This window comes from Aulostomus chinensis, chromosome 13 (genome assembly GCF_037954235.1).
Source record: "Aulostomus chinensis isolate RoL2024-O1b breed Wild chromosome 13, RoL_Achi_v1.0, whole genome shotgun sequence".
In the NCBI taxonomy this organism is placed as follows: Eukaryota; Metazoa; Chordata; class Actinopteri; order Syngnathiformes; family Aulostomidae; genus Aulostomus; species Aulostomus chinensis.
Window position 1 is genome coordinate 14,526,604 of NC_141332.1, and position 14,129 is coordinate 14,540,732.

General features: G+C 41.8%; 1 protein-coding gene across 2 annotated transcripts in view; it reads right to left on the minus strand.

The window, feature by feature from the left end:
* gabrb2a (gamma-aminobutyric acid type A receptor subunit beta2a) overlaps positions 1 to 14,117 on the minus strand; it is a 30,527-nt gene extending 16,410 nt beyond the window's left edge. Inside the window, exons 1-4 of one of the 2 annotated variants that reach the window (XM_086221511.1) lie at positions 13,944 to 14,117; positions 13,751 to 13,851; positions 13,396 to 13,463; positions 1,327 to 1,547 (exon numbers count right to left, since the gene is read on the minus strand). In XM_086221511.1, coding sequence (XP_086077637.1) covers positions 1,327 to 1,547; positions 13,396 to 13,463; positions 13,751 to 13,851; positions 13,944 to 14,017 — 464 coding nt within the window. In that variant the 5' untranslated portion in view covers positions 14,018 to 14,117. The remainder of the gene's footprint in view (positions 1 to 1,326; positions 1,548 to 13,395; positions 13,464 to 13,750; positions 13,852 to 13,943) is intronic. The other variant, XM_086221510.1, reaches the window with a different exon arrangement.
* Between the last annotated feature and the right edge of the window lie 12 nt (positions 14,118 to 14,129).

Here is a 14,129-nt window from a genome sequence, read left to right on the forward strand (position 1 = left end):
CATATTGTCTTGGCAGAGGCATCCGCTCTCTGAGAGCCCTCGAGTTACTGGTGCGGTGTTACAGCAATAAATGTCCGATCAACAACTGAGGGGAATAACAACTCGGTTTCCAGTTGAGAATATATTCAAAAATAATAAAAACAGAGGCATAGTTTGACACTGATTCATCTTCCACAGCAACACCAGTGGATAAACTACACAGAACTGCAGTAAATCAAAAAAATAAAAATCACACTGAAAATTATAACAAGTAATAATAATTGGATTCGTTCATCTTCGTGATAATAATAATAGTGGTGAAAGATATCGATGTGATCTCTTGCAATGCAATTTGATGAACACAAAAAATCCACACGAATTTACAGGAAGTCATTAGGAGTTATTATTCAACATTTATGTAACATAATATTAGGCTGCTAATTACTCTTAAAAAAACATCCCTGAGATGACGTTTTAAGTATTCTATTGTGCTGATGGAGTCCAGTTTTGTCTTAGCTGATTCATGGTCACCAAGACAGCATCCAACTGATGACAAATTTGTCTTAAGAAGATGACAACTCTCAAAATTGTGTTGGATTTTCCTAATTATCTCATCCTGGAAGAATTTTGTGAACTTATATCATTGTCTTTTTATGTCTCAATAAAAAGTGCAGCAGCAGCAGTAAATCATCGGTATCCATGTCCCTGAGCTGCTGGTGACACGTGTACGCCATCACTGCATAAAAGGCATTATCCTCCATCAGCCTGGATGCTCACGTCTTTATTGTTGTAGTTATTGTTACGACAGCTTTCTAATTCATTTTTATGGCTTATATTAAACACTCTGAAATGCTATGAAATGTGCAACAAAAAATAAACTTCCCATGCAACACCTATTACTTTCCGATCTTGTTAATGAGCTCAGAATTACACTGCAACCTCTTTTAGTGGTCCCCCAGCCCCAGATTGAGAACCTTCAACAATGTTGTTGCGTGAGTTGTGTGCACCCAAAATGTCTCCAACCCCCGTTTCGTACACATTGGTGGCTGATGGGTAACGAGCAATAATTCTTTTCTTTGTATTTGACTTATTTATAGCAGTTAACATGTTGAGTACAATCACGCAATAATGAACAAAACTGTGAAAATGACATTCTGCCCTTTAAACAGACGTCCCGCCACGCTGAGCAGAGAAAACGGGAGTCACGTTGGTTTTAATTCAATATCAGACGTCATTAAGAAGGCTGAGTCAGACACCATGCATCAGATCCAAGCCTGTGACTTCATTATGTTCATGATCAATCTGCTGATTATGACACACCGGCGAGGGCAGCGCTAAGTGGCTTACCTGAGTCCATAAAGCACCGTGCCATCAGGGTGCAGACGAATCATCCTGTTCTTCACTGTGACGCCATGAACGAAGGACTTCTTGTCGTTGAGGAAGTAGGTGTCAGGGACCCACAGCTGGTCGGCCACTCGGTTATCCAGAGTCAGGTTGTAGGCGATCTCAGAGTAGGAGAGACGCTTATCCCGCCATGCTTGCTGGAAGTACATTGTCAAAGTGTAGTCCTACAGAAAAGAGGAGGATGTGATGGTGAGAATCAGTCATGTTGAGCCTAATGACAAACAACAAGCACTTTCTAATAAAACCTGACACACAGTTCTGTTGTTAAGTGTTTTTTGTTTTTTGTTTTGTTTTTTTGCAAACGTCTGAACATGACTCCATAGATGTGTTGCAGCACGTTGTATGGAGTCTGCATAGTGAGAAGGTCGGCCAAAAGGTCGTTGGTGCATTGAAAGGCCAGTGCTTGTACTAGGGGCCATGGTAGCTGGGGTTGGGGGGTTAATATTCAACAATCCTCTCCTAATTTTGAGACCATGACCAGAGGGGAACTCTCTCAGCTGGCTGACCATTGTCCCTCGCTAAAAATATCTGCTTCCACGGGAACAATGACAGCACTTTCCACTGCCTCTGATGCAAATGGTGGATGGTTTTCTGCAGCTGGGGCCTCCTGCCTGTCTCTTCTCCTGCCCTGCTTTGCTTTCAGCTCTGTTCAGCATAAATAACCACAACTACTGACATGTAGGAGAAGGTTTCAGTGAGAAAACTGCAGTTTGTTTTTACACATGCTCGGAGATGAAACAGCAAACATCCTCTCTCTCTCTCTCTCTCTCTCTCTCTCTCTCTGCTTCTCACTCTTTAAAAAAGACTTAACACCCACACAGCCTCAGTAAAACACAGTACTGCAGTTGGTTGGGCTCTCTCACAGTGTATTGCAGTGCCGTTGCCGTGTGGGGAAACAAATGAAAAAAAAAAAAAACGGCCGGTGAAACAAGGGCTTCGAGCTTTTACTCCAGACAGCATCATCATCAACATCATCATCATCATCATGTGCTACGGTGTTTCTATGTTTCCAAGGATTTTTCACAGCACATTAGCGTGACAAAGCAATTTCTAATCTTCATTCGATGAATGCAGTGTGCAAAACAATCTGTAAAAAGGGCATCTAAAAATACATGAATTCCTGCCATATGGATTTTTTTTGTTTGTTTTTTGTTTTTGTCTTCGGGAGCGAAAAGTCAAGTGAGGACTTTCTTGTTTTACAAGAGTTCCCAGTGAACCCTTCCCTCACGCTCGCTCCCTCTCTGTCTCATTATCAGCCTGTCCATCGGATATCTTTATCACCTATGGGATTGTTAGCTGCTGCCTGCCGGCGCAGTGTACAGCCAACACTGATGCAGCATCTCCTGCAGTACATCCCTGTCTTCAGTGTTCGCCATGTTGAAAAAAAAATACACAAGCAGATAGAATCGTCTGCTACAACCTGATCTCCCTGATTCAGTTAGAAAACCGAGCAACATGAACGATTTACTATCACAGGTCACATGGGCATTCTACAAAAGCATTTCCCCTTTTTGACGGCTATTGTGATAGCGCACACATTTGATATTTTTCAGATTCATATTCGTAGCTTTTGATTTGTGTAGCAGGGTCAGCATGTGAAATCAACAGATATCATAATTATCAAAGGTTCTTTTTTAAGATTAGTTGACTAACATCCATAAAAGTGTTGCATCCAGCACAGCCGGTCTTGAGGCGTGAAAACGTCAGCCCCCGAATTCAGAACCTCTTTGGCTATTGGTCCACTATTTAAAAAAAAAAAAAAAATTAACAATAATATTCACATCTTGATGTCATATATGAATGAAAAACTATGAAAGTGAATATCAAAAATCCTAACTATGTGTGTATTTATCCTAATGTTCTTTTTTTTTTAAGTGTAAATAATGCCCATCACAATTTCCCAACGGCCAAGATTTATCTAAACCGTATACACACCATTGCTAGTTTTGTCAAAGCAGTGACTCAGAACTTACAGATACTCCATTTATAGTGACAAAAGATTAATTACAGAGCTTAATAATAAGTCAAATATCAGCAGAGTTGCATAAGTGTTACTCACAACAGTAGGAATCGTTAGCTGAGCATTCCACAAAGCCATGGTCATCATTGATTAATTTGTTGATTACTTTTACAACTCACCAATGAATCACAAAATGTTGAGAAAATTAGCAAATGTGCATCACAGTTTTCCAGGGCCCAAAGTCATGTTTTCAATTTTGATTTTTTTCTTATTAAATTGATCATCATGATAATTACCAAATCTACAAAAGTATTCCTCAATTTTTTTTCAGGCCCAAGACCACTTAGCAAATTTTAAAAACTTACACACCACCAAACTCTCTATGCCATCCAAAATACGAATAGATCCAAGTCAAAAGTATATTAAAAATAGCTTAATTACATGCTAGTTCTACAGATAGTGTAGATTATTCATTCATTATTGTCTCTATCACTTAAAAGCCGAAGGGCGCGATGGCTTTGCCCGAGAGGACAGGCTGGGTTTGTTTACAAGACAGCTTCTGTGTTTAACCAGATGAGGCATGACAGAATTGTAGTCTCAAAAAATAAATGGAAATTTTAAAAAAAAAGTGTGACGAGGCAGCAAAATTTAGGACATAGAGCCAAATGTGATGTGAGCTAAAAAAAAAAAAAATACAGATGAGGTAAAACATTTCCTCCCTCCAAACGACTATTTTATCCACCAAATTCCCATTTAAGTTGTTCACAGGTATATTTTTTTAGTCATGTTAAGAAACCATGATTAAAAAAATCAGGAGGCACACACACACACACACACACACACACACACACACACACACATATAGATCCTTCAGGTGCAGTGTTAAAAAAATGCAACGCAGGTCGAGCGAACAATTCAAACTGTAGCTCCCTAACACATTTTTTCTTTTTTTATTTTGTTCTTATTGCAGTAATTAAATAAAAAAACAGAGTATATTTTTGGGAGATAGTGTAGCAAGTTTAACTGTACTTCCATGAAACAGAGACTAAACATGGCTCAGCTCATGCTACGTTACCTAGCATTTGTTTGCTTATGCTACCATTCGTTAGCCTACGACACTGGTTGTAAATGCAAACACTCTGAATTTAATTAATAGCCATCGCACTGCCTTACAAATTCACTGAGAACACAACCCAAAGACACTACCGTTAGCCTTAGCTCACCAGTTACGCCTGTGTGTCTGCAATGTTAGCATCAGCTCAGAAGCTACTCACGACAGTGTGGCTGCAGTGTTAGCATCAGCTCAAAGCTACTCTCGACAGTGTGGCTGCAGTGTTAGCATCAGCTCAGAAGCTACTCACGACAGTGTGGCTGCAGTGTTAGCATCAGCTCAGAAGCTACTCTCGACAGTGTGGCTGCAGTGTTAGCATCAGCTCAGAAGCTACTCACGACAGTGTGGCTGCAGTGTTAGCATCAGCTCAGAAGCTACTCACGACAGTGTGGCTGCAGTGTTAGCATCAGCTCAGAAGCTACTCACGACAGTGTGGCTGCAGTGTTAGCATCAGTTCAGAAGCTACTCCCGACAGTGTGGCTGCAGTGTTAGCATCAGCTCAGAAGCTACTCACGATTGTGTGGCTGCAGTGTTAGCATCAGCTCAGAAGCTACTCTCGACAGTGTGGCTGCAGTGTTAGCATCAGCTCAGAAGCTACTCACGATTGTGTGGCTGCAGTGTTAGCATCAGCTCAGAAGCTACTCACGACTGTGTGGCTGCTGTGTTCGCATGAGACTGACACTCTGGACCGCTGAATTTCCCAGCCATGACCGAGCGAGAAGCTTGCAGGGAAGTTATGACAACTGTTTTCTACGTTAAGTTTGTTCATAAAATCACTAGAATTGACAGCAGTGAGTGGAGATGCAGGACCAATTAACAGTATAAGAAGCCTTCTTCTAGCTGTAGCAGTTCTACTGCCATTCAACTTATAATGTGTACATTCCTGTGTTTCCAGTCAGACGAAAAAAATCTTTCCTGTTAAATGTCTACCTATTGACCACAAGGGGGCACTTGAATGAGGAGCTCTGCAGTGAGCCAGTAATAACGGGATGCTGAAACTTCTGCAGCAAAATCCAATGTAGCCATCTTAATCTTTTTATTTACCCTCGTGATTTTCCTTTCGTGATTTGTCAGAAATGAACTGACACAAATGTTGAATTCAAATGCATTATGAGTCTTTCCTCATGTACATTTGGAGATGCACAGCTGCAGCTACAGAGAACACCTGGGCATCCACCTCGCCTCCTGGCTGAGCTGTGCGACTATGACCTTGTTTCCCATTACATGGACGTCACTTGGGCTTTCTCCATACAGTCATTGCAAAACAGAATTTGCACCATAGGCTTCTGCACAACATTTTGTCTTTCAGTAAGGAAATTAGTTTTACTACTTTTGTACCTGACAGGGAAATACCAAGCACTGACGTGTTTTAAAGCATGAAAAGCAATACTGTCATATCTGCATGTGCGATATACATATTGCAGCAAAATGTGCAGCAACTCTGCACCAACTCAAAAAAAATTCATATCAACATTTTCTCTCAGTCGACTGAAAATGTAGTTAGATTGTGTTGATCTTGGTCTCCCCCTCCAAATAGAAGATGGAGTAAAAGAGAGAAACAGAGGCTGGTGAGGAGGGCAATGCAGTGTCCAAAAAAGCTGCAGATAACTGAGAGACACACCGTCCCATGGTGGAGTATCGGCCTCTGAAGCGACCTTCAGTCTCCTTGTCACAAGCAGTCCTCCAAAAATCCATTAACATCACACAGACGGCCCAGTGAGCATCAGTGAGGGAGACATCTTGTGGAGAGCATTGAAAAAGGCAAAAAAAAAAAGGAAAAAAGGGTGACAGCACTGAATATATATGAGGATACAAACAAGGCCCTGCTGACGTAAAAAACCCTGCTACAGATATAGGGCTAACAAACCCCCATTAAGAATCTGACAGACTGACAAGGAGCACATTTGTGTTTCCCTGAGATATTTGACAGGCTACCGTTGTTACAAGACCTCCATTACAACTACATCAGCTGACACAGTCGACATGGCAGGAGTCTGCCAATAAACTAGCTTAACACAACCCACACGGCTCTGTTTGTACATTCAGATATGAAGGCAACGCTAATTCACTTTTCTCAGCAAGATGCAACCGTCTCTCAAGCTGCGTCCCCCAGTAAAGTCACACTTATTTTATCATTTTAATGCCTCATAATAAAAAAGATTATATATATATTTATATATATATATATATATATAAATATATATATATAAAATTGTGTGACTCAACAGCTTTGCTGGACATTTTGCCTTCATGTGTCCTGCTGCAGAGAAGCAGCAAAGTATCTGCTGATGGTCAACTGAGCAGGGCTGCCATTTGGTATTCCGGCAGACATCGCAGCCTCTTGTCATCTCTTTTCATGCTGCGGGAGACGCCACATGCAGCACATGAACTGGTCAAGCCGAGTTTATTCATTTGTTGTACACGCTCACTGTGTCCGGTTAGCTTCAAATGAAATATTCGTGGGCAAGGGGGAGTTGGTGCCTTCTGAATGAGTTGCTGGCCATCAGCAGCCTGCGGGAGATGATGACATGGATGCATTTATGACTCCTTCCAATGGGCCGTTTTTCAGCTACTTAGCTTCAGTGGAGAAAGTGCCTGACAGAATCATTAAGGGAGTCATCAACACATTAAAGGCTTCTAATGGAGCTGGCGAACTCACTCCCTGTTTCTAGACACGCAACCTTTTGGTTCTCTGTACCAGCCATAATGGAAGAATATTAAATTTAAAGATCCCTCCACACACACCTATGAAGGCAAACAATCTTAACAAACACTATAATGCAGAAAAACAACTATAATTATCACATTAAAAAATAACTTACTCTTCACCATCATTAAAAAAATTCCCAGTGGCATCAATATTTTTAATTTCCCATGTTTAACTGCTGGACACACAATGTGTGCGACTTCTCTAGAAGTCCAACTGCACTGTTCCAAGTGTTTGAAAGTTCCACATCATACTTGTTTATGCTTCATTTGGGACAAGGATTACACTTTACTCAACGTGTCAAACTCTGCACAAGCATCAGTCTATATAATGAAGCTTAAACAATCAATTGTGAGAACAAGAAGACAAAAACATTTTTGACTTGAGGGGAACTTTACAATTTAAGCTGCAAAACATCACCATCCTTACTGTGTTGGTCACATACGGAAAAAAGAAAATACTCCCTTCAGAGCTTAAAAGAATTTTGTCCGGTTGATAAATTTTGCTAAAGTGGAAGGAAATCTGTGTCATAAAATTACAACTCACAAATTCAACATTACTTTTGAGGCAAATTTCACTCTGTAAAATACATACTTTATTTTAAAACCTTTTTTTCAGGAATGCAGTAATCATATTTTTCAAAGCTGGTGTTCTGGCATTGATGTTGTTTTATCTACAAATGAGGCCCAGTCTCCACGGACTAAAGCCAGCATGCATGGAGGAAAGCTGCAGGATTAAGTGTTGTTCTCATGCTGTAATTATACTGCGGACCATATTAATCTGTTACTCCATGTGTCCATTTAGCATAACTAATGACATTGTTCTGGGCAACCTGCATTTGTGTCTTAAGCTTTTTTGTTTTTTTTTGGTGAGCTCAGCAGGGTAAACAGAGCAGGTCAAATGAAAGCAGCAGCGGATGAATAAAGACACAAAAAAGATATTAAAATCTTAACAAAATGTTGGTTGTATGCACCTTGAAAGATCAAGACCAAGAAGTGACGTTAAATCTCAGATTATAATTCAGTATTACAGCAGTTACAAAAGAAAGTCATCGTTTTGATAATCAAGCAGTCATTTTAGTTGGATGTTAGTTGGAAAACTACAAGTGTTTCAGATTTTCTAAAATGGAAAATACTGCATTTCTCTTTTAAAGTAGCGTAATAGTTACTGGAAATATTTGTGGTGGTACTGTTAGCATGCAAAAATAAAGACATCAATGCGGTTAATTGTAATTCGGACTGTTTTTTTCGATCATTTTAGATGTTAGCCTTTTTTTTTCAAATGATTTCAGCAATTGTCTCTCCTGTGATCGTTTATATGACAGCACCTTTGCAAAGATTGTAAATGTTAGACATCTTGAAAAAGCCCATAGAAAAAAGGGGCCTTGTTTGCTTCCCTTGACTTCCTCAGATTCACCAAAAAAGGGTTGCGTTGTCATGGCAACACTGAGTAAAAATAACACAAGCTTATTTTCCACAAGCTGAAAATAAATGGAACAGGATCAGTTTGGACAAACAAGATCAAAATGGTTGCTAATTCGCAGACACGAGACGCTGCATATCTTCCTCTCTCACACATACGTACACACGCGCGCGCGCACACACATATACACACACGTGCTGTGCAGTATAACATTGCGGCCCTCGTTTGGTGCTCGTCCTGGTTATCGGCTGCCGTCTGACGGCCGGAAACCCCACGCTAATGTAAAGAAAGCAGTGCTTGTCAGGATAATGATCATAATAAAGGGAACGCTCACGCCCCACTAATTCCTCCATCCCAGAAGCCACCACAGCTGGTTTGTTTAAATCTTTTAATTCACAGCCAGCTAATTAACATTCAGAGCAGTATTATAGTACAGGCAGTGCCTCTCAACAACCACCAACCTCAGGTATTTTACATGTAATTAACGAGCAGGATGAAGAGAAGACGAGGAGTGAAAATAGCAGTTTAACTCCCTCCAGTCTCGGGGTGAACACTGTAGCTTTAACCCAACATATGGATGATGCACCGAAGATGTTAATATGCAGCGCTGATGCATTGCTGAGACAACAGACTCGACTCGTATTTAATCAGCTGCACTGGCTGTGTGCAGAGCCCTTTTTAATGCACCGTAACCAGAGTTTGGTTCCTGGATTTGTGATTTCAGCAAAAACAAACAGCATTATGCAAATACAATTTCAGCTGCTAAGTGAGGGCGATGAGTGATGGAGTGAGTGCTGCACAGACAGACGGAGAGGAACACGCAGAGATAAACAGAGGGGGGGTCTCTCGACCATGATATCATATCTGTGCCATATTTTGCACTAACCCTCGTGAGTCAGCACAGCCCACCCAGCCAGGATGTGTGGTCACACCTCGGACTCGGAGGACACTTCCCTCTCAAAATAGCACATTTGTAATGTCATGCAGGCGAGGCTGCTACCCCGGTGCTGACTGACCTGCAGATTTTTATTGCCCAACAACACGGCTGACCTTTGAGCCTCAATGGGCCATCGCTGTGGATCACACAAGAATGCACAAGAAAAAAATGACTTTACAACGTCACGTACACACGTGAACCTGCCACATACATAGGATGAACAAAATCCCATTACTTCCGACGCAAACACCACCTCTGCCCCTCTCGTAGTCTGCACACGGAAGAAAACTGCCACAATGGCTTCAATCACCGCCAGAGTTCATTCTCCACCAGAGGCGTTTTTATCTTTAATTAGAGGAGCGAGCAGCTGTTCACAACCCAAACCTGCTCACCGACATCACGGTACACAAACACTGATTTCAAATCTTCAGCTACCGACAGTGAATGCCTCCATTTCCCTTCATGTCAGGTAGATCCCAAACTCATCTGAAGTCAGGGTGACCCGGTGGGATTAATTGAGTCTTTCAGAATTGAAGGGAGCTGTAATCATTTGACAGATCAATAGTTTAGTTGTTCAACGGGGAGTTTGGCAAAATATTTGAAGGTTTGATTGATTTTTCTTTATTTGCAAACTTATTGACTCAATTTTCTGTTTTTCATTGTTTTGTGTGTGTATATTTAACCTTAATTAACGGCAGCCTGCATAGGTTGACATAATGTACGCGCGTACTAAAGTAAATCCATATTCACCTTCATCGTCTGGCATCATTTATTTTTCAAAAGCTGTTTTCCTATTTTCAAATTCTGTGACTATGTTCCGTTCATAACCTGTTACTCATTACTGACAGTGACTAGTGAATAAATAATAACTCCTAACTGGAGTCCCACAGTTGATACATCTGGTAAACCAGCCACTGCGTAAATGCTGATGTACTCCAATGTGGAAACATTTCAGATCCTATTTTAAAGGTGTATGAACTGTTTGTACATAACCGGGACTGTTCAGCAGCATCGTTGTTGAAATGAGCTCTGCTGTGACATCATTCCAATACTGCACACACGTACGCGTCCAAAAATTCACGAGCAGAACTCTCTAGGCCATTTTGAGTGAGTACTTTTAGTTAAAATACTTTAAGTAGATTTTGCTGACTGTTAATATGAACTTTAACTTTATAAATAAAGAATATGAGAAGATATGTTGGTATTAAACTCTGATTTGGCTGACAATAGCATGCTTTGACTTTGTTATTGTTGTTTTTTTTGCACCCCCCCCCCTTAAATAAAAGAAAATCCCTCTCAGACAGCTGCGTCTGATATTCAGAGATGAAAACACAAATGTTCGTCTGGCTCAGTCAAGCTCTGATAGCCTCTTTACTTTGTTTTCTTCGTTTTAATCATGAGTTCAGAAGGCAGAAGCTGACAAGGCAGAAAATCCGAGAAATTATCAATTAACCTGAGAGAATCTGAAGAATCTCAGGTGACCGAGGGGTTGTAACACATGATTTGAATCATCGACTATCAGGTAGCAGCCCTATGGCGGTGAGATTATTAAATAAAGTTTTTAAGTATCGGTCTGACTCCATGTTTAACCCCTCAGCGAAGCAGCTGGTGGCCAATCGTTTAAATCCACTGATTTCATTTGAGATCTGGATCTAAAGATCTCAGTGTTTATTGTGTTAAAAATGGTTTGAAATTAACGTGACCTTTATTTTCCTTTAGTGGAATGTAACAGCCTTAAAGAAGAAGTCTTGAAAAATAAAACCTCGTAGTGAACATCGTCCATGAGAACAAATCAGAGAACCTGTAAGATGACTTGTCCCTCTATGAAGATATAGCGGGGAAAAATGGATAATCTGGACGTTAAGGAGCTTCACAAAATCAAAACACACACGCACAGAAACACGCAAACTCACACACGTACACACACACACACTGTCCTTCACTAGTTTCATCCTCTCGTGTTGTTTTCCCTCTAAGCGCTTTAATCTTAAAAGCAGCTGCCCCTGATGAGGAAGATCAAAGCAGCCCTGCACTGAGCTCAGGTCACCAACTCCAGTCCTCGTGATCACGGTGATATTATTGATTTCTCTGAGAACAATCTCCTGTACGCCGCTGTGATCTCCTCCATGGTAACGGGGAGAGCCGGACATGAAGACAGGAGAGAGAATCTGATTCCACTTCACACATGTTGTTGTATTTCTGTCTGAAATTGTCGTGTCAGAAGGGGACGCCTGTGCAGATCTGGCGAGAAGAGCTTTTCCGAGAAATGAGTGAGATGAATTCTCTCTTATAGCCAAAGGGAGTTACATGACGTCAGTCACCATTCACTGTTTGTGCATAGTTTTGTATTTTCTTATACACACACACACACACACGCACACACGCACACACGGATGTATGAAGCAGTGTTTTTTCCAGATGAATGCTTGCATAGATGCCTAGTTCTTAAGTAAGATAACCCTTTGGAGCAAGGCAGAGGTGGATTACATGGCTGCTGAGCCCAGAGTCACAGCCAGGGATCCAGTCAGTGGTGGGTGGGAAGAACCCAGGCAAAAAAAAACGAGTGAGGGGTTTCTATTTCAAATCTCCCTGGAACCCCCCCCCCCCCCCCCCACACACACACACACACACACAGGGACTTCTGTTGTGGTCGCATCTTCTACCAAAATAAATCATTTTCATCAAAACAAAGACCATTCAGTTCTTGTCCTCATGCCAAAACATCACATTTATCTACTCACTCGGGGAAGTGAAATGACCAGCAGACGCGTCAGGCTGACAAACCAAAATGACCAAAATGTAACAATTTTGAAGAATTCAACAAACGATCGTTCTATTAAAAATCGAAAACCACTTCCATTCCTAGTGGCAAACTTGTTTTTCATGCTATTATATAACATCTGTATTATGCTGGGCCATGGAGAGGCTGCTTCCCTCACACTCTACATTCATATTTAGAGACAAAAAAAAAAAGAAGCTTCCCCGATCACCAGAAATTCCACATTAGACCACATGTCATGCAGCGCAGCGAGAGCAGATGCACCTGCGATGTACTTAAAATTGCCGTCACTTTCATGCTGGTCTGGTCCGTCTGTCACACGGATCAATAGGTGGTGCTCTTGCATGGACTGCTGAACTTTTCCCCCGGTCCTCTCCAAACCGCACATGACGTTCTGGTGCACCACGGCGTTTAAAATTCAGATTTATTTATTTATTTGCTATCGGAATTCTGTGCAACCAGACATGTATTATTAACAAACTGCTTACGTCATCTGACAAGTAGGGCGAAGATCATTTACGTAGACGATGATGATGTGATTGGCCGATGCATTATTTTTTTTAAAAAGACCAAAAAAAGGTGAAAACAGGTGAAGATGGTGTCATCCCCCCCCCCCCCCAACAAATAACTGCATGGCGAGGAGAGAGGATGGGGGGGGGGGGGGTGCGCGTGTCAACAAAATTACACCACTGAGGCTTGACAACGTGAAGCAGGAGCACACACACACACACACACACACACACGCACGCAGCTCTCCCCGCGCGCGTAGCCAAGGCTGTGCGTCCGAGTGCGCCAGTGAGTGTGTGTTTTGAATTCAAATGCAGCAACAGACCAGAGCTGCAAATGCGGGACTGAGGAGAGGATGGCGATGATGTGCTCGGGAACGGAAGCCTTCGATTTTTTTATTCTCCTTTTTATTTTTTTTATACGAATGAATTCACAAGATGCACCCCCCCCCCCCCCACCCCGCAAAAAAAAAAAAACCCAAAAAAACCCAACTCCTCAAACACACAGACTTAAGTAGCTGGCTCCAGAGGAATCCCATGCAGCCGTGCCGGTGCACAAATGGAAACATGAATTATGAAGATGCACCTACCATATTGACTTCAGACACCATGTCTATGCTGGCTATGTCTATATTCATCCCAACAGCCACCGGAGCACCTGTAAAGAAATACAGGCGTTAAAAGAGGAATAATTCTCTCCTGATTTAACACATTCGTGACGCGCGCGGGCAGGTTCCTCTCAGCTCCACCTGCATCAGACGAGTTGTTAATAATCCAACATGTATGAACGGGATCGATAAAGCCCGTCTTCATCATCATCGTCTCCTCTCTAATTTCGAATCTGGCTGTGGAGGCATAATTATGCAAATTCAAGCGGATATTTTGCGAGTCATTAGATATGTATTGCACATCACGAGGGCGTGAAAACATTTTTTTTCTTGTTACCTCCGAAATCTGGCCTCAACCGAATGTCGTATCCTTTCATCAGTCTGTCCACTGTCTCTTTTACAAGAGGCATATTGCTCGGATCTTTGATATCCTTGACGCTGAGGAGAGAAAACGCCAAATAGGCTTATTAATATCACACGACAGGCATGCAGACCTCAACATGCGAGGCGGAGGACGAATCGTAGTTTACCTTTGAGCCCAAACAAATGTCACTAGTAAGGAAAAAATCAAAATCCCAAAGTGATTTTTCCTGATCCTCCCCATCGCAACAGTTTTTGAGGTGGTTTCGGGATGCGAGTGAGGAGAGCGCACATCCAACTTACTCCAGACGGTGCAGAGGAGCCAATGAGGGGCGCATGCGTGCAGCCAGCCCAAG